A 23676-nucleotide genomic window follows, 5' to 3' on the forward strand; every position below is an offset into this window, starting at 1 on the left:
TTAGTCATAAAGTAATTCCATTTTTAATGCTACTAATCAAGAAATAGTTCATGTAATAACTAAGTTAATGGTGTACAAAAGTTTCTCCTGCATTTTGCGCGCGCGCACACACACACACACACACACACACACACACTTTTTGGTTTTCCCTTGTATGTTGGTTGACAACAGTACCTTTATCAATTTTGCTGATGAAAGAACAGCTTTATATGGAACAGTAGGGGTTGTCAAAATTACAGAAGCATTATATTCTTGCTCTAGTCGCTGGTTGAAAACTTCCATATGCAAAAGTCCAAGAAATCCCAACCTGGGGGGAGAAAACGTCAAACTCCAAAATGTGTATTTCATGGGCCCTGGTTTATTTGATGAACATAGTGTTACTCTGTGGGGAAGGGTGGGATTAAGTCATTCCAAATAAAAAAAAGTCTAGGCACCTCGGTGGCGTAGTCGGTTAAGCGTTTGCCTCATTCAGCTCAGGTCATGATGGTGCCGCCCTGGGACCAAATGGGGCTCCCTGCTCAGCGAGGAGTCTACTTCTACCCCCTGACTGCTGCTCATGCTCTCTCGCTGTCTCTCTCAACTAAATAAAATCTTTTAAAAATCCAAATAAAAACAAAAAGTCATTCAAGCAATTCACGTCATAATTAAATGCTAGGCAGCCAGGGTGGCTCAGCGGTTTAGCACCACCTTCATCCCAGGGCATGACCCCGGGGTCCCAGATTGAGTCTCACGACGGGCTCCCCGCAGCGAGCCTGCTTCTCCCTCTGCCTGTGTCCCTGCCTCTCTCTCTCTGTGTCTCATGAATAAATAAAATCTTTAAAATAATAATAATTAAATGCTAGTAAAACTTCATTAAATAAGATTTAAAATTAAAAAAAAAAAAGAAAAACTTCTTTTGGAGTTCTACTTAAAACTGCTGTAAAGCTTTTCCATAGAGCATGAATACAGTATGAAACAGGCAGACGTTTGTTTTGGTGTGCTTTACACTAACCAAATATTCAGGAACGTGAACCACTTAAATTTCACTTTTCAATAAAAATTTGGTCCTACAGGGAGGGTAAAAGAATCTTACCTCCAGCCAGCACCTAAGGCAAGGCTACTATCGCGATGAACTGTCACACTGGAATCATTTATAGTCAGTTTTTCTACAGCACTCTTCAGATTATTATATTCAGATTGGTCTATAGGGTACATTCCTGAGGACACAATAATTTCTAATTATCACATGTCAAAATCTGCCTAAAAACCGAATATATAATGCTTCCAAGACCAAAATTAAACATTTAGCTTTTAAATTACTTCCCTATATTACAACGATCACAATAATTGGTTTACTAAGAAAACCTGAATATTAAGTTACACTGGCTTCAAAGTATCTTGCAAGTTTTAAAGCCTTAATGAATTTACAACTGGGTTCACACTCCAAGTGATGTTTTTATCCTTTTGCAAAAATATAAGGAAAATAAAAAAGAACCACGGAATTAGGCCTCTTAGAAAAATACATTATTTCAAGAAACAAAAGTTGAAGACATCCCACAACCACAAATGAAACTCCCTGAGATGAAAAGCAGAACTAGAAATGAAAACTACACTGAACCCTTCACTTTGTACGGCAGATAATCTATTAAAATCAAAGATAAGTTTTGCTTTTCTCAATTCATTGACAAAAACCAAAAAGTTAGTGATTCATCAGATCCTTTTTCATCTGATCCTCAAGTCCTCATCTCTCAAATCCTCCAAAATCCAAATGATTGACTTTGCCTAATCAAAGACAAACTTCCTAATTCCCAGGGACAGATACAAGGGGAGAAAAACAGGTGCTGGATACCAGCACGGAGTAACCTGATGACCTCCGATCAGGCCTTCCTTCCTCAAGTATGTGTCACACCACACAGCAGCGAAAGGCTGTGAAGTCCTGCACCCGAGCAGACGCACGGTCCTCTGCCACTTACACCGGTACTATACAATGTTAAAGGAAGTCCAACTAACAGGAAGGCAGCAGTAAATGTCTCCCGAGAATTAGTCATGAATGCATCTAACTTGAGAAATATTCCAAATGCAATGGCCTACCCCCGCCCCCAGGGAAACAAAAAGGAAATCCATGTCACTATGTTCTTTTACATATCAGAGAGCCCATATTTTCTAAGAAGTCCTAAAAGAAAAAAAAAAAAGTGTAGGAAATGATCTCCCACATAAAGCTTCACTATACATATGAAATTAACGGACACATAAATAGCACTCAAAAAATGAAAACAGAGTATTCTGGAATTAGCTGTTATTGAAAACGATTATTTCTGGTAATTCTTATTTCAATTTACAGAATAAGTTGTCCCTCATCCTTGAATTTGTGAGCTCCTCACCTGCAAATACCATTGGTTTCGCGGATTTAAACCCAGGCAAGGGCTCCACTGGTTGTTTATGTAAATATAATGTATCTCCTATTTGTGCTTCAGTGACATCTTTCATCCCAGCAATCAGATAGCCCACCTGTCCTGCATATCTAAATAAAATTATTATATGGAAATATTTACTGCTTTAATGTTTCAAGTGCATACTCACAATTAGCTCTACCTTTCCTGGAAATTATAACATTTTCCAAATAAAACCTCATCTAATTCAGAGTAAGTGCTACCTATCAATTCTTAACGCTAAACGGTCAGTAAAAGAACATGACCATGCCTTACAATCCATTATTATCAAGGACCTCTGCCACACAAGCCTATGGCCTTCATCAGGACTCTGCCTGCCTTTGCAATTTAAATAACAGCTTCTAAAATATAATAGAAACATAGTGAAACTAAGTGCAGAAACATAAGATATTTCTTGTATTATAAAACACTATTTTATTAATGAATTGTGTCATTGATGCACTTAAAAAAAAGAAAGATTTTTAACCAAGCATAAAAGTGTAAACTCTAAATTAATCTGACACCAATTTAATGCTCCTTAGGAAAAGAGCACATCCGAAAATTTCAGAGTTTTAGCTTAGTTTTTGTTGTTGGTTTTAAAGCAAATTTCCTACATAGTAACAAACAACGTTTAGGATAAGATATCAGAATCTTAAGTGAAGATACAATAACTGTCAATACATTATCTACATGATGGAACACAGATAAGAAATATTTGAGTAAAATTAAAATAGACTTAATGCCTCGAATAAAAAAATGTAATGAGCAAAATAGTGCTAGTTGTAGACATTAAACTATCAAATGTGACCTACACAGTCGCCTGATTCACTACCTTCGTTTTCACCTATGAGGAAACAAAGACCTTAGGTTGCCCCACGTACGTGCCAGGTGATTAATCTCCTCAGTACCTGGTATAATGCTGGAGTAGGCACTCAAATATTCGTAAACAAATTCAGAATTCAGTTTTTCCAACGCACACTACCTTCCTAACCATGGATTCTAGTTAGTCAAAGTCTTACCATACTAAAGGAAAAATTACTGAATTTTTCTTCATTTTTACATCGAATGATCTACTTATAAAAAAATCAAATACCAAACTAATGCCCAGTATAGTAAGGATATGGGTGAAGGGAACTCTCTCTTTCATGGTCTCTTCAAATACATCAATATGGGGCCCAGTATGCACCAGATCATTAAATTTGTTATGACTAGTCAAAAGGAATAAAAATATATCAAATTTATACCGTCCTTCACACGAGATTCCTTTTGCAAGAGCATTTAATATTTAGTCTCATTAAAGAATCCATTTGGGTTTTTTCTGAGTCACCCAACTGGGATCATCCTAAGCACAGCAAGCTGAGAAAGGCAGAGATCGAAACACACACAAAGGTATTTTAATTACTACTGCAGATTACTTACAGTTTATGTGTTGGCTGCTCATTAGGATTCAGAACTCCTACTTCATTAACTTCATATGTCTTTTTAGTATGTGCAGATACAATTTTATCTCCTTTGGAAACCATTCCATCAAATAATGCTACATTGGCTATCACACCCCTATACTGGTCAAAGGTGGAATCAAATACCAAGGCTTTCAGAGGATTTTTGCGATGCACTTTGGGACTATTTAAAAATAAGTGAGAAGAAAATATATACATGATAAATTAAAATCTTAAGAAAATGCTTATTTTTAAATTCAAATGTTATGCTTAATTTATTCTAGTACCTGAAAAAGGCTGATAACTGACAGCCAAAATAAAAAGATCTTCCTATGAAGTATAATGCCTATTTTTATATTAGTTTTAATTCCATCTTGAATGTTAAATAATTTTTAAGATCTACAAAACTGATGAAATACATTGATTCAGTATTAAAACACAGTAATTGCTAATGTATTCAAGTCTCTATACTCAAGGATTATTAGGAAGAGATCCTTACCACCCTTGTTTGCTTTCTTTTTCTGTACTGTACTTGATTTCTATGTTTTACTAACAATAAAAAAAAGACTGTATTTTCACTCACAAGAATGATCTAATCTAAAATTACAGATCAGACCGATGGCCTTTGTACTGCTAAAGACAAACAGTAGAAAAACAGCAAAGTACTCACGGGGGTATTCTTTCAATGACTGCCTGAAGAACTCTTTCAACATTTGTTCCAAGTTTCGCAGAAATCTAAAAAGAATACACAAAAAAATAAGCATTTAAAGAGTATTTTTCTATTCAGGTGACTGAGCTTTATAATTAGAAAAAAGAATTCTAACAGTCATTAATTTGAAGAAAGCAGTAAAAAGAAGCACAAACCATATAATAACACTGACAAAACTCTTCCATTACCGTAGAGGAGTCTATGGTTCTTGGATTAAATTACAAAAGTATTCTGATTACGGTATGAAAGCAGTGGTCTAAGAGTTTTAAAAAAATCTGAGTAACAGTTACGACTCTGTATGCAATGTATGACTTTATATTTTTCCTAAACCTCAAGATTTTTGCATATAAAGAGAATAAATATACACAGATGGCACACATATAGTTATAAGGCATATTACTACTTTTGTTCTCGAGAGAGCAAGCGAGCCTGAAGACTCAAAAAAAAAAAAAAGGGCACGACTCACCTTTGTCATTATTAGTAACTGGATTGCCGCTGAAATCCTGATTTCAAAGCCCATTCCCTAAAAACTACCTATTAACCTTTAAGCTCTCTCTAGATCAGTTTCTCAAGTCAGCACTAAGCACGGTTTGGGGTGATAATTGTTTTAGGGACTGTTCTGTGCATTTTAGGATGTTTAACAGAATCTGCAGAACGTCATCAACCCACAAGACGACGGTAGCACCCATTCCCCAGAATGACAACGAAAATGTCTCCAGACGTTGCCAAATGGTTCCTAGGGGGCAAAACTACCCCCTAAGGAGAACCGCTGCTCTAGGCTCTAGTACCTTCTTTGCAAGGATCCTTTTAAGTTCCCGTGTCTACACCATTGAATAGACTACCTTTTCTCATTATCCATTAGCTCCCTGCCCCCTCCTTTCCCAGCTGAGACTCCAAGGTCCACTATTTATAATCACTCTGTTCAACCACTATCTATTCTCTCCCTATCTTAAGGTTGGTAAAACTCAATTGTGACTGCTTCCAACTATTTTTTGTCTTTTTCTTAAGGTTTTATTAATTTGAGAAGGGGAGGGGGGAGCAAGCGAGCACACGTGAAGAGAACAGAGGGAGAGGGAGAAGCAGACTCCCTGTGGAGCATGGAGCCCAAAGCGGGGCTCAATCCCAGGACCCTGAGATCATGACCTTAGCTGAAGGCAACTCCTAACTGAGCTACCCAGGCACCCCAACAATGTGTCTTTTTAGGCCTACAATATAATCAGAGGGTTCCACATTACTGAGAAAAATCAAGTAACTGGTCTGGCTCTTGTGAATTTATGACCACGCATCTCAGCATGTAGTTAAACTTCCAACTTCCCAGGATGCGTCCTATAGTAAATTCACATTATCATTCAGTAGGGCATTTCACGACACCTTCCTTTCAATCACACATTTTCTTTCCCCTTTGGCCAATTCACTCTTGGTTGATGACTCCACCTATTATTTCATTTAAGAAAACAGAAAATATCACAAACTCCCTTACCCAAAAGATATAAATACACTTGTATTTATATTCACAACCTCTTTGCTGTCTCCCATTACATTTGAAAATTATTCCTTCTCTGAATACTCAATCCTTCCACTTCCTATTCTAAATCCTACTGTGATCCTTCTCAAGTTCTTACTCATAACTACCCTCAAACTGGTAAGAACATAGTTTGGCTTCTGGACCTTATCTCTACACTTGTCCTTAGGAAATGATATTCATCTGTAAGGCCTCAACACCACATATATGGCTAATAACTCCTAAATATCTATCTCTGGCCCCACTCTCTACAGGAATGCCTGAATTGTAGATTTACAAGGTATCTCTACTTGGACGTCTAATAGACATTTCAAACCCATTACATCCGAAGCAAAGCTTTTGTCTTCTCCTGTATCTTCTCCTCATATCGGTATCAACTACTACTATCAACTACTTGCTTTAAATCCAAAGCTACCTCATTCTTTTGTCACTTCCTGACACGTAACCTACGAGCAAATCTATCCTATCTACGAATATATCCTATCTACGAATATTTGCCCACTTCTGCAACATCACCATCACATACTTAGCCACCTCCCCAGCCCCTGAGCTATTACTGCAAGCTGGCTTCCCCTAGCTCTTCTTACTCTTTCCTAATGAATTCTCTATAAAGCAACCTGAACGATCAATTTATTTTCCTCACTTGCTTTAAAATCCTTTATCTTAGAATAGTTTACAAACAGCAAGTCTCAGCATGACTTGATTCCTGCCTACCTCTACAAAGCCATCTTACCTAACTTGCCTCCTTTCTGTTCCTTAAACGTGCCAAACCTTGCCAAACATGCAAGCCTTTACACCTGCTCTTTCCTCCTCCTGGAATGTGTTTCCCCCAACTCTTCATTTCTTCAGTCTCAGTTCATCAGAGATGCCCTACCTAACATAATCTGCATCTGAGAAAAAAGGATTTTTTTCTACGATACTCCACCTAAAACACAATTTGTTGAATGAATTTTCTTAACACCTCTCTTAATAATTACTACACTTACTTCTTTCTTTACTTACTTAATGACTGCCTCCCTGAGGAGAATATAAACACAATGTTCAGGGGCTTCATCTATCCTGTTGATGCTGTGCGCCTAGCTGGCACATACCAGATTAGTATCTGAATGAATTTTATAAAGATGCATTAAAATCAGAATGTTAATTATACTTTAATATGACCCAAGTTATGAAACCATAATTCCAGGACTGCCTTATGAGGTTTCTCTTTATTATAAGAACCACTGAATTCTGTATGTATCTATCCCCAAGAAAAAAAAATACTGCTTTTTCAGTTACTACCATGTTGTATATAATCATCCATCGTGTTAAGGTTAAACAAACAAAAAACACTTCATCACCTCAAACTTGCTCCTTCAAAAGTCAAACGAGATGGAAAGTGGAAGGTGAACATTATACTGTTGCACTGACATACTTTCTATACAAGCACACAGCTACACAAGGCTCAGGCTATTCAACACCTACATCATCATTTGAAAGGTAAATAAAATCCAAATTTAAAATAGTACCAACTGTGATATAAATAAAAATTTATTGTTTCTTAAGATTATTACTGTAACAAGTTCTTTTGAAAAAAAAAAAAAAAAGCCTTGTCAATTCAAAAACAAATACATACAAATTCCTTTAAATTATTTTGAACCTGTTGTTTAAAGACAGTATTTCCAGGGGCACCCAGGTGACTTAGTTAGGCATCCAGCTCAGGTCATGATTTCAGGGTCCTGGGATGGAGTCCTGAGTGAGGCTCCTCGCTCAGCAGGGAGTAGGATTCTCTCTTCCCCTCCTTTCAGCCTCTCCCCTGCTCATGCGCACACTCTGTGTAAAATAAATCTGACTGAATGAATGAATGAATGAATGAATGGAGTAATTCCATGGAGGCAAAATAGTAACAAGCAATACTGTCATCAGCTGTAGAAGACCTGTTTCTTTGTCCTGACACATTTGCTAACTAGATCTGTAATCTTAGGCGATAAAATTTGTGAGCCTTAGTTCTTTTAAGTGGATCACAAGAATAATTCCTGTCTATCCTAACAAAGATTTCTGATGAAGATCAAATGAAATATTAGTAAAAACACCTTTGTAAAACTATGAAAACTTTATATACCAATGGGCCATCAAATACTATAAAATTTCACTGAGGCCAATCCCCGAGATTTTTTATTTTTTATTTTTTTATTTATTCATGAGAGACACAGAGAGAGAGGTAGACACAGGCAGAGGAAGAATCATGCTCCATGCAGGAGCCCAATGTGGGACCCGATCCCAGGATTCCGGGATCACACCCTGATCCAAAGGCAGATGCTCAACTGCTGAGCCACCCAGACATCCCAATCCCTGAGATTTTTTAAAAGTGTAAGTATGTCTTTAAAAAAAAAGGGTGGGATCCCGGGGTGGCGCAGCGGTTTGGCGCCTGCCTTTGGCCCAGGGCGCAATCCTGGAGACCCAGGATTGAATCCCACGTCGGGCTCCTGGTGCATGGAGCCTGCTTCTCCCTCTGCCTGTGTTTCTGCCTCTCTCTCTCTCTCTGTGACTATCATAAATAAATAAATTTAAAGAAAAAAATAAAATAAAATAAAATAAAATAAAATAAAATAAAATAAAATAAAATAAAATGGGTATTTTACCTTAATACATTCATTGCTTGGAATGTCAAACACTTTTTCAATTTGCTTTTCCACTCTTTCAGGATCAGCATTCTTCAGATCTATCTTAAAAAAAAAAAAATTCATTATGTGTTAATACAGTAAAAAAAAAGTACTACATATTGATAGTATTCAGAGATAGTTAAGAGCATACCTACGATAACTGATACCTCTATTTTTCTTTTCAAAAGTGTTAAGATAATCCAGACATAGGCAATATAATTTTAAGAAATACATCCACTGAAAAACAGAGGGCAATAAAAACAGAGCATGCAATAACTTTACGCAGCTGGCAACTCAAGGTAGTAAAAGAGTTCAATAACAATTTATCAACCAAGATCATATTAAACTGATTTTATAAATTAGATATAACTTATGACAGCAAACTGTCCTACCTATAAGCAACTTTGCATCTTTTAATCTTAACTCTAATAATGTAAACAAAATTCAACTGAATGGAATTCAGATTTTTTTTAAGTAGGCTCCACACCCAGCAGATCCCAACTCAGAACTTGAACTCACAACCCCGAGTCCAAGACCTGAGCTGAGATCGAGCTGGATGCTTCACCAACTGAGCCACCTAGCATCCTGCAAAGTGGATTTTTAAATTAAGACTGTTAATTTTAAAATATAAAAGTTAAGGTTTATCAACAGTGCTCAGCTTAGGACTTCACTGTTATGTTCCATGTGTTATACTATTTCCCCCCAATTAAGGGCTTTTTCTTTTCCTATATCTGTTTTAGTGTAATAAACGTACTTTGGCTGCCCTGCATGTTGTTCCTTTCCTCCACAAATAGCCCTCAATTATTCCATGTCAATCCAGGGAGATGGCCTTCTCAACTACATGTAAGGATATAGGAGATTGAGTTGCAATTCTATTATGTGCAATTCAAAGAAATAAATCCTACCAATATATTTAATATGCAGTTGAAGATTCCTCACATAAAAAATAGTATACTTAATAGTCAAACACTAAATTCACTTTTAGAAAGTAAAATACTAAATGGTATTATTGTCTCATTAGAATTACCTTGTTTATAACTGGAATTACCGACAGCTGTGCTTCAAAGGCAAGAAAGAAGTTTGCTACAGTTTGGGCTTGAATACCCTAGAAAAATCAAGACAAAGGTACCGATATGACCATTCTACCATCTATCACAAAAGCTAGGATTTAAAACCATTCCACACATCTTCACCAAAAGCAGAGGTATAAAAAAAGTATGGTATCTATACTCCCAGAAATCCGGATTGTTCCTTTTGAAAATTCCTTTCATATCAGGAAATATTACTGGAGACAAAAGACGTGAAACATGAGCCCTCAAGGTCATGAAAGCTTACTGAAGGACACAGTCATGTGATACGGTTCTTGGAGCCCCGTATCCAATGTACGTAAGGCAGACAATGACTGTTCCTCAGTTCCTTGAGGAGCAAGGAAGCTTTAATACAACAAATACCCTGGGTTTTGAATGAAAACTTTGTGAGAAAATGAAACATATCAAAGACTTACTTTAATAGTACATCACAGCTCTTATATCGTCATTGAACTGAATATGTTTTTATGGTTATCTTCACACCACAAAAGAACTTGGTAAGGTTACTGACATATTTCCTTAACGGTAATATTTCCCAAATCACCTTAAAATCACCCAAAATAACCTGCAAAATATTCATTTTCAAGTTCTGCTAAAAATTAATATTAAAACCCCAAATTAAGAGCTCCAAAAATTGAGGTTTTGGTGGGATGAATGTAGTATATACTCCAACAATCCCTTCATTCTCCTAGAAGATCAAAGTCTTTAAAATATGAACGAGTCAACCTCAGACTGCTTTAGTGCAATAAAATTGAAATCAACAGGACCAAAGCATATGATTTGGATTAATACAATACATCTTATTATTTTCAAACATAAAAAATCTATTTCCAAAATATATTTTTAAGAAAACCTCTTGAAACAACCGAATAGCACGTCACACCACATAAAATTGCAAGTACCTACCTCGTTTGCATCCACCACAAGTAAAACGCCCTGGCAAGCAGACAGTGACCTGGATACCTCGTAACTAAAATCAACATGGCCCTGAAGAACAGAAAATATCCATACGTCTCAAGTGAGCTGTATTTTTTTTTAAGATTTTTTTTTTTATTTATTTATTCATGAGAGACACAGAGAGGCAGAGACACAGGGAGAGGGAGAAGCAGGCTCCGTGCAGGGAGCCCGACGTGGGACTTGATCCCGGGTCTCCAGGATCCTGCCCTGGGAGGAAGGCAGACGCTAAACTGCTGAGCCACCAGGGCTGCCCATGAGCTGTAATTTTTTAGGGAGGGGAATTACGGTCAATCTACTGATTCCCCTTGATAAAAAATTAATACCTTTTTTTTTAGCCTATACTTGTGAAACAACTGACTCAAACATAAAAACACTGAGAAAACCAAAAGCAAAATGTTTAACGCTCAGTTCAAAAACTGAACAGGGATTTGTTTGCAGAATCAATCCAAGGCTGACTCAACAACAGAGACAAAATATTACACGTACCGGGGTATCGATGAGATTTAGAAGGTACTGCTTTCCTTCACAATTATAGAAAAGAGACGCTGTCTGTGCTTTAACAGTGATTCCTCTTTCTCGTTCCACTTGCAATTTATCAAGAACCTGTTTATTATTTTTTGTTTTATCAATTGTGCCTACAAGGAGAAAAACACTTACTGAAATTTCTATGGGCTTTAAAAAAAAAAAAAAGACACAACACTGCATATAAAATATAAAATCAGAACCAAAATTTTAAAAGGCACAGTAAACATGATGATTAAGCACTCGTGGCCATCAATTAACTATAGAACATAAAATGAAAATACCTGTTAGTTCCAGGAGCCGGTCAGCTAAAGTACTTTTGCCATGATCCACATGCGCAATAATGCTGAAATTTCTGGTATTTTCAACAGAGAATCTAGACATGTCGATTTTTTCCTAGAAAGGGAAGAAAAATAAAACATTTATGAGCATACATTTTGCAGGATATGAAACAAGTATACCAATTCCAAGAACATTCCTATAGTCTTCTTGGAATAATTTTATTTATAGGGCAGCCGGGGGGACTCGGCGGTTCAGCGTCAGCCTTGGGCTCAGGGCGTGACCCCGGGTCCCGGGATCGAGTCCTGCGTCAGGCTCCCTGCAGGGAGCCTGCTTCTCCCTCTGCCTGGGTCTCGGTCTCTGCCTCTCTCTCTCTCTCTTTCAGGAATAAATAAAATCTTAGAAAAAAAAAAAAAAAGTAACTCCAGATTTTTAGTTGTAGGCATCCTCTTTAGGGTTTTACGAGGACCCACGCCCACGACTACTCCTGGGCCCGGCGTCACGAACTGCTCGCCTCCCTCGCCGGCGCCAGGCCTCGAGATGCCCCGGAACAGCGCGAAGCACACCCCGGCCCAGCCCGCGCTGCCCACGCCCTGGACGCCGTCGGCCGCCTCCAGACACTGAGCATGGAAGCCACAGGACAGCGGAATCCCGGCAGGCTTCTAGGAGGCGGCGAAGCCTGCCAGGCCCCGCCCCCGCGCAGGCCCCCCGCCCCCGCGCGCGCAGCCCCGCCCCCGCCCGCCCCGAGCGCAGGCCCCGCCCCCCGGCAGATCCTGCCCCCCGCCGAGAGACGCCCCCCCCCCCGTCGCGCCTGCGCAACGAACGCCGCCCCGCTCCGAGGCGGGGGCGCGCGGGGCTCACCCTGCGGTCGGCCAGGCCGTCGGGGCTGCGCGGGGTCCCGGCCGCGGCAGCAGCCGCCCGGGTGGGCACGGGGCCGGACTCCGGGGGCCCCCGCCGTGCGGCCGCCGCGGCCCACAGCCTGAGCGCGCGCCCGTGCCACCGGCCGCGCCCCGCGGGCGTCCACATGCTGCGCGCTCCCGGGGCCTCAGGGGCGGGTCTCCACGCGGCTCGCCGCCATCGCGCGCCCGTTCGCCCCGGTTAAGGTCCGGCGGGTCCCGGCGCGTCACGGGAGACGCCGCGCGGCTCCCGGCGTCGGCACGTCGCACGCGTGGTGACGTCAGCGCGCCCGCCCTCGAGGCCGCTCGGAAGGCGGGGCGGAGCGCTCGGGCCGGCCGCGGCGCGGGGAGTCGGCTTCGCCCGGGGCGGAGAGGGCAGCGCGGCTCCGAGGCCCGAGGCCGGGGTCCTGCGTCCGGGAGGGCCCGAGCTGGGGTGCGCCCCGCGGAAGGCGGCCGAGCCTGCCCGCCAGCTCCCGCCCGGCTCCCGGCTCCCGGCCCCTCGGCCTCGGCGTCCGGGACACTGGCCTCCGCCGGGATGGAGAGTGCGAGGCCCCGGGGTCGAGCCCCGCGTCGGGCTCCCTGCAGGGAGCGTGGAGCCTGCACCTCCCTCTGCCTCGGTCTCTGCCTCTCTCGCTCTGAATAAATCAATTAAAAAAAATAAATGAAGTGCGGAGGCCGGCGTAGCGCGTCAGTGCCGGCCCCTCCCGACGTCCCCACGCGGTCCCCCCATGTGTCCCACGTCGTCCCCGTCGACGTCCCCGCGCCGGTGGGTGACAGTCCCCTCAACATCCCCATGACGTCCGCACGTCGTCTCTCTCGACATCCCCGTGACGTCCCCATGACGTCCCCACGCTGTCCTCATGACGTCCCTGTCGACGTCCCCCCGCCGGTGGCTGACAGCCCCCTGGACAGCCCTCATGACGTCCCCCCGCCGGTGGGTGACAGTCCCCTCAACATCCCCATGACGTCCGCACGTCGTCTCTCTCGACATCCCCGTGACGTCCCCACGCTGTCCCCCTCGACGTCCCTGTCGACGTCCCCCCGCCGGTGGCTGACAGCCCCCTGGACAGCCCCCATGACGTCCCCCCGCCGGTGGGTGACAGTCCCCTCAACATCCCCATGACGTCCGCACGTCGTCTCTCTCGACGTCCCCATGACGTCCCCACGCTGTCCCCCTCGACGTCCCTGTCGACGTCCCCCCGCCGATGGCTGACAGTCCCCTGGACAGCCCCCATGACGTCCCCCCGCCGGTGGGTGACAGTCCCCTCAACATCCCCATGACGTCCGCACGTCGTCACTCTCGACATCCCCGTGACGTCCCCACGCTGTCCCCCTCGACGTCCCCATGACGTCCCCACGACGTCCCCCTCGACATCCCCATGACGTCCCCCCGCGGGTGGGTGACAGTCCCCTCAACACTCCATGACGTCCCCCACGACGTCCCCCGCGGACCCCCCGTCCCCCTTGCTCTTCTCTGGACCGTGGAAAGGTGGGTGCAGACCGACGGGGCAGCAGCCGAGCGGAGCCCAGGGTCGCGCTGGGTCCCGGCCGCCGTCGGGCTGCGGTCACTGCCGTCCCGGCCCCGCCGATGCCTGCCGTCGCCTCTGCCCCGGGGCCCGCGTCACAGCGGCCTGAAGGGACAACGTCATCCACGGGCTCCAGCAGTGACGCACGGGCAGACCGCAGCGGTCAGGGTCCTCCCCGGTTCACACGCACTGCCGCCACACACTCGGGGGTTCTTTACCGGAAATTACCTTTTATGCGTAATTTATTTATTTTTTTTTAAAAAAAGCTCTTATTTATTCATGAGAGAGGCAGAGACACAGACAGAGGGAGGAGCAGGCTCCATGCAGGGAGCCCGACGCGGGACTCGATCCCGGGACCCCGGGGTCATGACCTGGGCTGAAGGCAGGTGCATTTATTTTTTTTTAATTAAATTAAATTAAATTAAATTTTACTTTATTTTTTATTTTATTTTTTATTTTATTTTATTTATTTTTTATTTTATTATTTTTTATTTTTATTTTTTTATCTTTTTTTGGAGTTCTATTTGGCAACACACAGCATAACACCAACGTGATTTAAGAGAAAGATTTGCATCACCACCGTAAGTCGAAAAAGCATCACGAGCTGTCATACGTTAAAAGTTAGTGGAATCAATAAATTTTAAAAAAAATGGGATTCGATGCTAAGATTTGAAAGCATTGACGGATGTCTTGATGAAAAGCGTGGAGCAGTGGAGCCCCTGAGCGGCTGGGACAGCTGCGCATCTGCTTTGGGCGCAGGCTGGGAGGTGGCCCTGCCAACAGGGTCGGGCTCCAGTCCCCTCCTGCCTGTCCCCCCCGTTCATGCTCACACCATGGACACTTTCCCTCTCCCTCTCTCTCTTCTCAAAAAAATAAAACAAAAAACATAGATTAACAGGCATCAGACAAAAATTTAAAAACATTGCACCAAAGATTTTTGGCCTTGACCTCATTAGCAGCTTTGAAATAAAATGGAGAGCAGAAATTTCCCTGCAGGACTGAGTGCCCTTGATGCCATGCTTCTGTCCCCTGAAACCACCTCGTTATTTCCATCAGTCCCACACTTCTGTCGCCCTACAGGGTCTTACCTGGCCGACGCTGAATTCCCAAACCCACAGATGAGACGTGCACTCAGTAGAAAAACGTACGTAATTTATTTTATTATTTTATTTTATTCTTAGGATTTTATTTATTTATTCATGAGAGATACAGAGAGAGGGAGAGAAGCAGAGACACAGGCAGAGGGAGAAGCAGGCTCCATGCAGGGAGCCCAACGCGGGACTCGATCCCGGGTCTCCAGGATCACACCCTGGGCTGAAGGCGGCGCTAAACCACTGAGCCACCAGGGCTGCCCCGTAATTTATTTTAAAAGAAAAATTTGCATCGTCCCTGTAAGCTGAAAAAGCATCAGCGAGCGTTCCTTCGTCAGATACTGTCCTGGATCCGGAAACGCAAAGAAAACGGAGCAAATTGTCTGAAATCACACAAAAAGGTGAATGGAAAAAGGCTGCATCTAAAACCAAAGCTGAACCCTTTGCGATGATCTTCACCAGCGCAGGTTTATTTAGTGTTCAGTCTGGGAAGGAAGGAGAGGTTGAGCCACCAGAGTTTCTTTCCTTTTTTTTTTTTTTTTTCTAATTTTTTTTTGCCACCAGAGTTTCAAGGTGCAGGTGTGCCTCCCTAAGGCCCTTGAAGGATGACAAGTTTTGCTCAAGGAGCCAAGCAGGGCCTGACCAAGCAGAGGAACCACAGGTGAGGTGACGGCTCACCGTGTCCCAGGACGACCCTGCACGCTCCTGCCTGCCACGCTTGATGCTTCCTGCCACCTGCTGGCGCAGGGGCTCCTGTGGCCGTTCCCGCACAGACCTCGGAGGAGAAGGCGGCTCTCTAAGTAACTGCCCACAGTTAGTGACCAGGTGGCTGGGAACCCAAGCAGTGCGGCTCCAGCGTCCCCACCTGTAACCCTCCCGTTCAAGTCCGCTGGGCAAGGGCAAAGGGGTACAAACCTAGGGTTACTTGTCCGTTAATGGTCAGTGGAGGCAAATGGGCAAGATCCGGGACAGGTACACTTCACTCGAGGCAGGGATTCCCGAAGAGCTCATGTGATTGAAAACTCCCAGAAATCGAGAATCGTGTCCCCCACCCCCACCCCCGGCCCCATGAATCACCGTGTAGTAGGGAAGTTACCGCCTTACACGCCGCATCAATCCACAGCAGCCCTATTTGCATGTATCGTGTGTATGAATATTAGGACATCGGAAGGGCTTGCAGGTGGCCGGGGCTGCTCTAACAGAGGGCCACAGGCTGCGTGGCTTCAGCATTTATCTTCCCACAGCTGTGGAGTCTAGAGGGCCAAGACCAAGGTGTCAGCGGGGCTGGTTTCTCCCGAGGCCTCTCTCCTTGGCTAGTAGGTGATTGTCCCCTCCCTGTGTCTCTATATGATCTTCCCTCTGTGCTCGTGTCCTAGGCCCCTTTTACAAGCACGTGAGTCATTTTAGGTTTGGGGCAGCCCCAGAAACCTCACTCTAAGCCAGGCACCTCTTTAGAGACCTCATCTTCAAATACAGCCGTGTTCTGAAGCGTCCGGGGGTTAGGAGCACCAATATGAATTTGGAGCGGGGCGGGGGACACAATGTAGCCCATAAGGAAGTGAATGATAAATAAAAATACATAAAACGATTTTAGCACCTCTAAGATTGTCTCAAAGTTGGTCACGGAGCATTTTAACACTAGCATACTCTCAATAATGTTTAACGTTACAGTAGTGCTCACAAGGACGTGAACAAATTGATAAGCAGCACACGCGTGGATGTTAACTGAGGGTCTCCAGGACTGCTGTTAGGCAGCTAGAGTGCTGCCACCACGTGTCTCCAGTGGAAAATACAGCTTAGAATTCATTTTCTTTTCTTTTTTTTTTTAGAATTCATTTTTTTTCTTTTTTTTAGATTTTAATTTTTATTTTTGGAATTAATTTTCTAAGTCTGTTTTTAAAATCTGCAATTTGGGACTTAGGGACACCTGGGTGGCTCAGCAGTGGAGCATCTGCCTTCGGCCCAGGGTGTGACCCCAGGAGCCCGAGATCAAATCCCGCGTCGGGCTCCCTGCATGCAGCCTGCTTCTCCCTCTGCCTGTGTTTCTGCCTCTCTCTGTGTGTCTCTCATGAATAAATAAATACAATCTTTTAAAAAAATAAAATCTGGGATTGTTTTCAGAGTTTCATGTATTTTCAGGTGAGGGCTGCACAGATATTTTTGTATCACAAAGCAGAAGGTACGTGGAGAAAGAAGGAGAAAAGTGGCAGGAGTTCTATATGAAGGAAGCAGTTTCAGTCAAGTCTGTGAAGAGCCTTGAACAGGGTCTTGCTAGTTGACATCTCACCAGTGTCCTGTGCGGAAGCTATCGTACTGTACGCAAGGAAATAACGCATCCGGTTTTTGTCTTAGGGAGCCTGCTCTAACGATGGTGTGTAAAGAGGTAGAAGAGGAACACAGGAGAAGTGACGAGGCAGAAATGGAGCCAAAAGAGGAGAGGCTCCTATTTTTCTCCCCTAGATGACACACAGTAAGGGCCTGAATGAGTTGCTGGCAGAGAAGAGGGATGAAAGAGTAATTGGTAGATATTTTGGAGCTACAATTAGGATTAATTGGATGTAAGAGGGAGGAAGGAGTCCAGGAGAACTTCCTATTTTCTAGCTTTGATATATTGGAGAATCTGATTGATGTTTACTAGAATGTGAAACCTCAATACTCCGTATCCAGCGGGGTTTTACAAATGGAGCCCAGGGGAAAAAAGCTCAGGGCTAAAATTTTGGAAACCACATATAAAAAAGACAATGACAAAAACCGTGGGAGATTTTGAGGTCAGAGAGTAGAAAATAAAACAGTTGAGAAGAGAACCCGACACACTAAGTAGGATGCCCTTTCATGGAACGACACAGTTCACAGACTGGCATGTATGATGCGTGTCTACATTTTTTTTTTTTTTAGAAATTCCAGTAATTATCCAAGAGCGCAGTATGAAGCAAGGGATGCAAAAATGAAATAGATAACGGATGTGGTACTGAAAGGATTCGCAATCAAGGGAAGAGCGCCATCAAGTATTACAGTGTCATATTTGATAGGATAGAAATACAGGCCAGTTGTTATAGGAGAAGAGAAAGAAAGAAGGCACCTTCCACACTCGGGGTGGAGGTATACGAAAAATCTTCATGTGGCAAGTGAATTTATACACACTTATAAGGACTTAGTATGTGCCACATACTCATCTAAGCCCTTTATGAATATTACCTCAATTTTTGAAGCAACCGTGTAATTAGTATTATACCCCCTATGTTAGAGATGGGGAAACTGAGGCTTCGTCAGGTTAGTTTGTTTGCGTTCACATACATAGCATGTGGCGAAGGGACATTCAGACACTCCTATGCTAGATTTCAAAACCATTCCACTGTCCGTAAAGTCATGCCCCCTAAGTTGGGTGTAAAGTTTTAACCAGGCTGAGAATCAGAAGTGGTGGGTGGCATTCCAGGTCCTATGTGAGCAAAGGCATGACACATATGGGGAGCTTCTAGCAGCTTCTAGCTTGCAGGAATTTCAAGTTCAGGAGGAGAGGAAGCTGGAAATCAAAAGCCAGACTTGGAAGGAAGAGCCTGGACTTTATGTTGTAGGTAATTTCAGCCCCACTGCAACATTAGGAGGTATCAGGCAAGGGCGGGGAATGTGGCAAGTCAGGGCTCATGTAGGTCTCTCTGACAGCTGCTTGAAGGCAGGGGATAAGTTAGGTTTAGGAGATAAATGATGATAGCTTATTAGGGCAGTGGTAGTGTGGATGGAGAAGAAATACGCTTGACTAGAAAGTAAAATCGGCCTGCCTTGTAAAGGGAACGGAATGTAGAAAAGGCAACTTTTACAAAATCAAAGTAAAAAAAAAAAATTTCCTACTATTTCACGCTTGAAATGGGTCAACTGGTCTGTGATTTTCATTCATCCCAAATAGCATCCCTTGGTTTAAAAGGTTAAGAATACAGAAGAGGCAGCATTTTGCTTTGTTTTGCCTCAGCGAGACTTGTGACAACCTTTCCAGGTGAAGACCAAGTCAACTACTTTCTAACATCATGGGATATTAGTCTTTATTATGAAAGAAAGAAGAAAGAAAGAAAGAAAGAAAGAAAGAAAGAAAGAAAGAAAGAAAGAAAGAAAGAAAGAGAAAGAAAGAGAGAGAGAAAGAAAGAAAGAAAGAAAGAAAGAAAGAAAGAAAGAAAGAAAGAAAGAAGAAAGAAGAAGAAAGGAGGGAGGGAGGGAGGAAGGGAAGGAAGAGAAAAAAAAGAAAAAAGAAAAAGAAAAGAAAGAGAAAAAGAAAAAAAAAAACCTTTAAAGCAAAGCCTCTGCTTCACAAATCCCTCCACGAAACTTCTTGATTCAGGGACTTAGAAATGGCTGAAATGAGTTGCCTTTGACATTCTCACTATTTTATTTATTTTATTTTATTTTATTTTATTTTATTTTATTTTATTTTATTTTATTATTTTATTTTATTTTATTTATTTTATTTTTTATAAATTTTTATTGGTGTTCAATTTGCCAACATATACCATAACACCCAGTGCTCATCCCATCAAGTGCCCCTCTCAGTGCCCGTCACCCAGTCACCCCCACCCCCACCCCCTTCCACCACCCCTAGTTCATTTCCCAGAGTCAGGAGTCTCTCAGGTTCTGTCTCCCTTTCTGATATTTCCCACCCATTTTTTCTCATTCCCCCTTCATTCCCTTTCAGTAATTTTTAAATTCCCCAAATGAATGGGACCATATAATGTTTGTCCTTCTCCGATTGACTTACTTCACTCAGCATCATACCCTCCAGGCATTTTTTGTTTGTTTGTTTGTTGTTTGGGTATACAGAAGCCTGTTTGATGACCTCCCTTAGAGTCTTTGACCTGCTGAAACGACAGGCTACTCACGCACCAGATTATGTCACACGTGAACCGCCCGGCCGCTGCGTTCAACAGTCAGATGAGGTAACTTCCAGAACCACAAGGGAATGCCCAGCACAGACTGTGCCCCTCGAAATGTGTGTTTGAGGGGACAAATCTTCCCTAGGAAACCCATGAAAGCGGTGTCTTCTTCAAATGCAATGTCAATGAGCGTTTGTGTTTCATTCAAGAATACACACCTAAAGGTTTTAAGCGGTTTTGTTATAAAAAACTAAATTTCCAAATAAATAATCCAGTATGAATGTCAATGTGTAGTCTTTATCGTCTTAAAATATGGGAAAGCATAAGATTGGAAGTGGGGTTTTGTTTTTGTGGTTTTGTTGTTTCATTGGGTTTTTGTTTTTGTGGTTCTGTTGTCCCATTTTGTTTTTAAGTAGGCCGCACGCCCAACATGCGCCTTGAACTCACAACCCTGACGTAGAGGGCTGTGTGCTCCCGGGGCTGAGCCAGCAGGCACCACAAGCCTGGAAGCGTCGAAACTGAGAGCGTATCTGAGCCCAACGTGTACAACAATAGCCACGGAAGGAGCAGCAGTAAGATTCTTGGTGATTGCAGTGTTTCTACCAGAAGACCAAACCACACGGCTCGCTCGCCTCGGCAGGTGTTCTCCACAGGAAAAACTAGGTCCTGACAACTGGTGGAAGCCTGTGGCAGGAAATGTCCACTATAGAGATTGAAGGATTCATAAACAATCCAGAAGAGTGGGTTTCTAAGATCAAAAATGCCAAGGAAAATAGATCTTTATTCCTTAAGGGAATTCATGTTTCGGTGACTCCATTTGTCTTTGGAAAATCACTTTGGCATCTACTTCTTACTTATTTACTTATTTATCTTTATCTTCTCTGCTTTTTATTTTTTATTATTTTTATTTTTATTTTTAGAATCACTATTTGTACAGTTGCTGATCTTTTTTTTTTCCTCTTCCAATTGCTCTGCTTTTTGTCATCAGCTTTAGATTCATGAAGCCCCTCACTAGCATTAATTAATTTATTGGAAAGGGCGTTACCTTACGGCGTGTCATTCCATTTTGTGCTTATTTCTCGTTGGTGGTTGTGGGACTTCTTTCTTGCTCTGAAGGAAAGAAATCGCCACACCCACGGTAAAGGACATGAGGAATGAATACTTTTGAAATTGCGCTAAGAACATGAAAAAAGTAAACAGCTGTCAAAAACAAAGAAAGGCCTAGAGCCTCTACTGAAAGATCTCTGCGGATTGCAGTGGATTTAAGTTTGCAGTAAAGATGCGTGAGCAGAAATTGTTGGCACGTTCAGGCTGCCCGTCAAGCAGCTTTGCATCACAAATTAGCGTCTATCAGAAGCTTCTGCTGTGGCCACATCAAGAGGGCAGCGTTTTTCCTCGACGTGCTTATCCTCAGTGTTTCAGTAGGGATAGGAGGTGTTTTTATACTTTATAGTCCCAAAAATTCATTTTTAAAAAGATCGTATGGACGTATGTATTTGAGGGAATGAGAGAGAAGCCCACTCCCTGCGGAGCAGAGAGCCCAGCTCAACCCGGGGCTTGATCCTAGGGCCCTGAGATCAGCACCTGGGCAGAAGGCGGAAGCTTAACCCACTGAACCGTCCAGGCACCCCTCCACACACTTCATTTTATCGATGAGAGAATGGAGATCCAGAAAAACTAAGTAAGTTGCCTGATGTCCAATGGGGGAGAAGACCTCTTTCCTTATTCGACGTAAGCCTCCGTATTCGCAGGAAATAATGCCTAGGGAAACCTCTGAGACAACACTCAGTGGCTGTCTAAGTGAGGAAAGTTGAGACCATTCTTCCCTCTGGAAAAGGGTGAGCTGTAGATCCTCTGGTATTGCGTAAGTGTTGTTGAATGAATCTAATGTCTACCGTTTCCTTTGTTTGTCATAAATGATTGAGGGAGAAATCATGTACGTGTCTCACATCTACAGGAGACATTATAATGGCTATTGGTTTGGCTTCCTGGATAAATTATCTGACTTTCTCAGGACAGGAGAGTTGCATAATATTGGCATGACATTTATGAAGATGAGTTTTTGTTCATGTAATTATTATTATTTTTTTATTTTTATTTTTTAAAATTTTTATTTATTTATGATAGTCACACAGAGAGAGAGAGTGAGGGAGGGAGAGACACAGGCAGAGGGAGAAGCAGGCTCCATGCACCGGGAGCCCGACGTGGGATTCGATCCCGGGTCTCCAGGATCGCGCCCTGGGCCAAAGGCAGGCGCTAAACCGCTGCGCCCCCCAGGGATCCCGAATTTTTTTTTTTAAAGAACTTACACAAAGGCAGTTTTACTGACAAGGCTCTTTTATGATCTGTTGTCACAAAGCAACATACGTTCATCATCTCTGGGTCAAGAAACTTCCCATGGCTTCACTGGGCCCTGTGTATCACAGCCTATCACAAGGCTGGAATTAAGGTGTTGAACTTGGAGGGTCATGTGACCCGGAGTCTCCGAACTTGCAGCCAGACAAGGGTCCGTGACCAAAGTCACTCGGTGATTATTGGCAGCATTCGGATCATGTTGACTCGGGATCCCATTTCCTCCCTGTCTGCTGGAGCCCTCCCAATTCCCTGCCACCCAGGCCTCTGCCACCCTGCAGCCTGCATCATTGGAGTGTGCAAAAAAACCAGAATCCTTACAGTGGTGGCATGGCTGCTTTTTCTTCTGTCTTCTTTCAATTAGCAATCGCGCCTTGGGTAAACCTCATTGCTATGATGCTGCCACTGTGCAAAGCTAAAATTTTATTTCTTTATAAAAAAATAAGAGATCAATGTTGAAGTTATGTTTTATGTCTACATAACAGATACCCATCACCTTCTTTTGCTGCAATGGATTTTTTCATGTGGATCTATGTCATAGCAAAATAGAATTCATAAGAAATATTTATGTGGCAAGTGCCTGTAGATCGAGGGAATGGAAATACTTGCTCTTTTCCAACTTTATTTCTACTTAGAAGCATAATCATAACAGATAACATTTACCGAGCATTTACTATTTGCCCCACACTGTGTTAATTATTCCTGTTACCAACGCCTGTATAATTCTGTTTTATACACGAATCTATTTATGCTTATCTATCTATTTACATTGCTTATTGATTAATAATTTAGGCATATTATGAAACGTGGAAAAATAAAATTAAGTAGATGAGAGAAGTATAAAATAGTCCCCAAGAGGTAGGTATAAATTTTATTCGTGTTTTACAGGTGAGAGAACTGAGGATCCATGTAGTTACAGAAGTTGTGGAGGAATTTATGTAATTCCCAGGAAAGAATTCCTATAAAAATTCTCTTGGTGTACTAAATGTATATAAATTGGATTCTGAGGGACGCCTGGTGGCTCAGTGGTGGAACGTCTGCCTTCGGCCCAGGGCGTGACTCCAGGGTCCCGTGATCGAGTCCCACGTCGGGCTCCCTGCATGGAGCCTGCTTCTCTCTCTGCCTGTGTCTCTGCCTCTCCCTCTATGTCTCTCATGAATAAATAAATAAAATCAGACAGAAGAAAGAAAGAAAGAAGAAGAAAGAAAGAAAGAAGAAAGAGAAGGAAGAAGAAAGAAAGAAAGAAAGAAAAGAAAGAAGGAAGGAAGGAAGGAAGGAAGGAAGGAAGGAAGGAAGGAAGAAGGAAGGAAGAAGAAAGAAAGAAAGAAAGAAAGAAAGAAAGAAAGAAAGAAAGAAAGAAAGAAAGAAAGAAAAAGAATTAGATTTTGT

General features: G+C 42.8%; 1 protein-coding gene across 1 annotated transcript in view; it reads right to left on the reverse strand.

The window, feature by feature from the left end:
- Window positions 1-12688, reverse strand: part of GUF1 (GTP binding elongation factor GUF1) — a 25278-nt gene extending 12590 nt beyond the window's left edge. The window contains exons 1-11 of the mRNA XM_055339637.1: window positions 12428-12688; window positions 11572-11683; window positions 11252-11400; window positions 10715-10795; window positions 9748-9825; window positions 8700-8783; window positions 4518-4582; window positions 3828-4031; window positions 2361-2500; window positions 1073-1196; window positions 175-307 (exon numbers count right to left, since the gene is read on the reverse strand). Coding sequence (XP_055195612.1) covers window positions 175-307; window positions 1073-1196; window positions 2361-2500; window positions 3828-4031; window positions 4518-4582; window positions 8700-8783; window positions 9748-9825; window positions 10715-10795; window positions 11252-11400; window positions 11572-11683; window positions 12428-12592 — 1335 coding nt within the window. The 5' untranslated portion in view covers window positions 12593-12688. The remainder of the gene's footprint in view (window positions 1-174; window positions 308-1072; window positions 1197-2360; window positions 2501-3827; window positions 4032-4517; window positions 4583-8699; window positions 8784-9747; window positions 9826-10714; window positions 10796-11251; window positions 11401-11571; window positions 11684-12427) is intronic.
- Window positions 12689-23676: the final 10988 nt, after the last annotated feature.

Source organism: Nyctereutes procyonoides, unplaced genomic scaffold (assembly GCF_905146905.1).
Source record: "Nyctereutes procyonoides isolate TBG_1078 unplaced genomic scaffold, NYPRO_anot_genome, whole genome shotgun sequence".
NCBI lineage: Eukaryota > Metazoa > Chordata > Mammalia > Carnivora > Canidae > Nyctereutes > Nyctereutes procyonoides.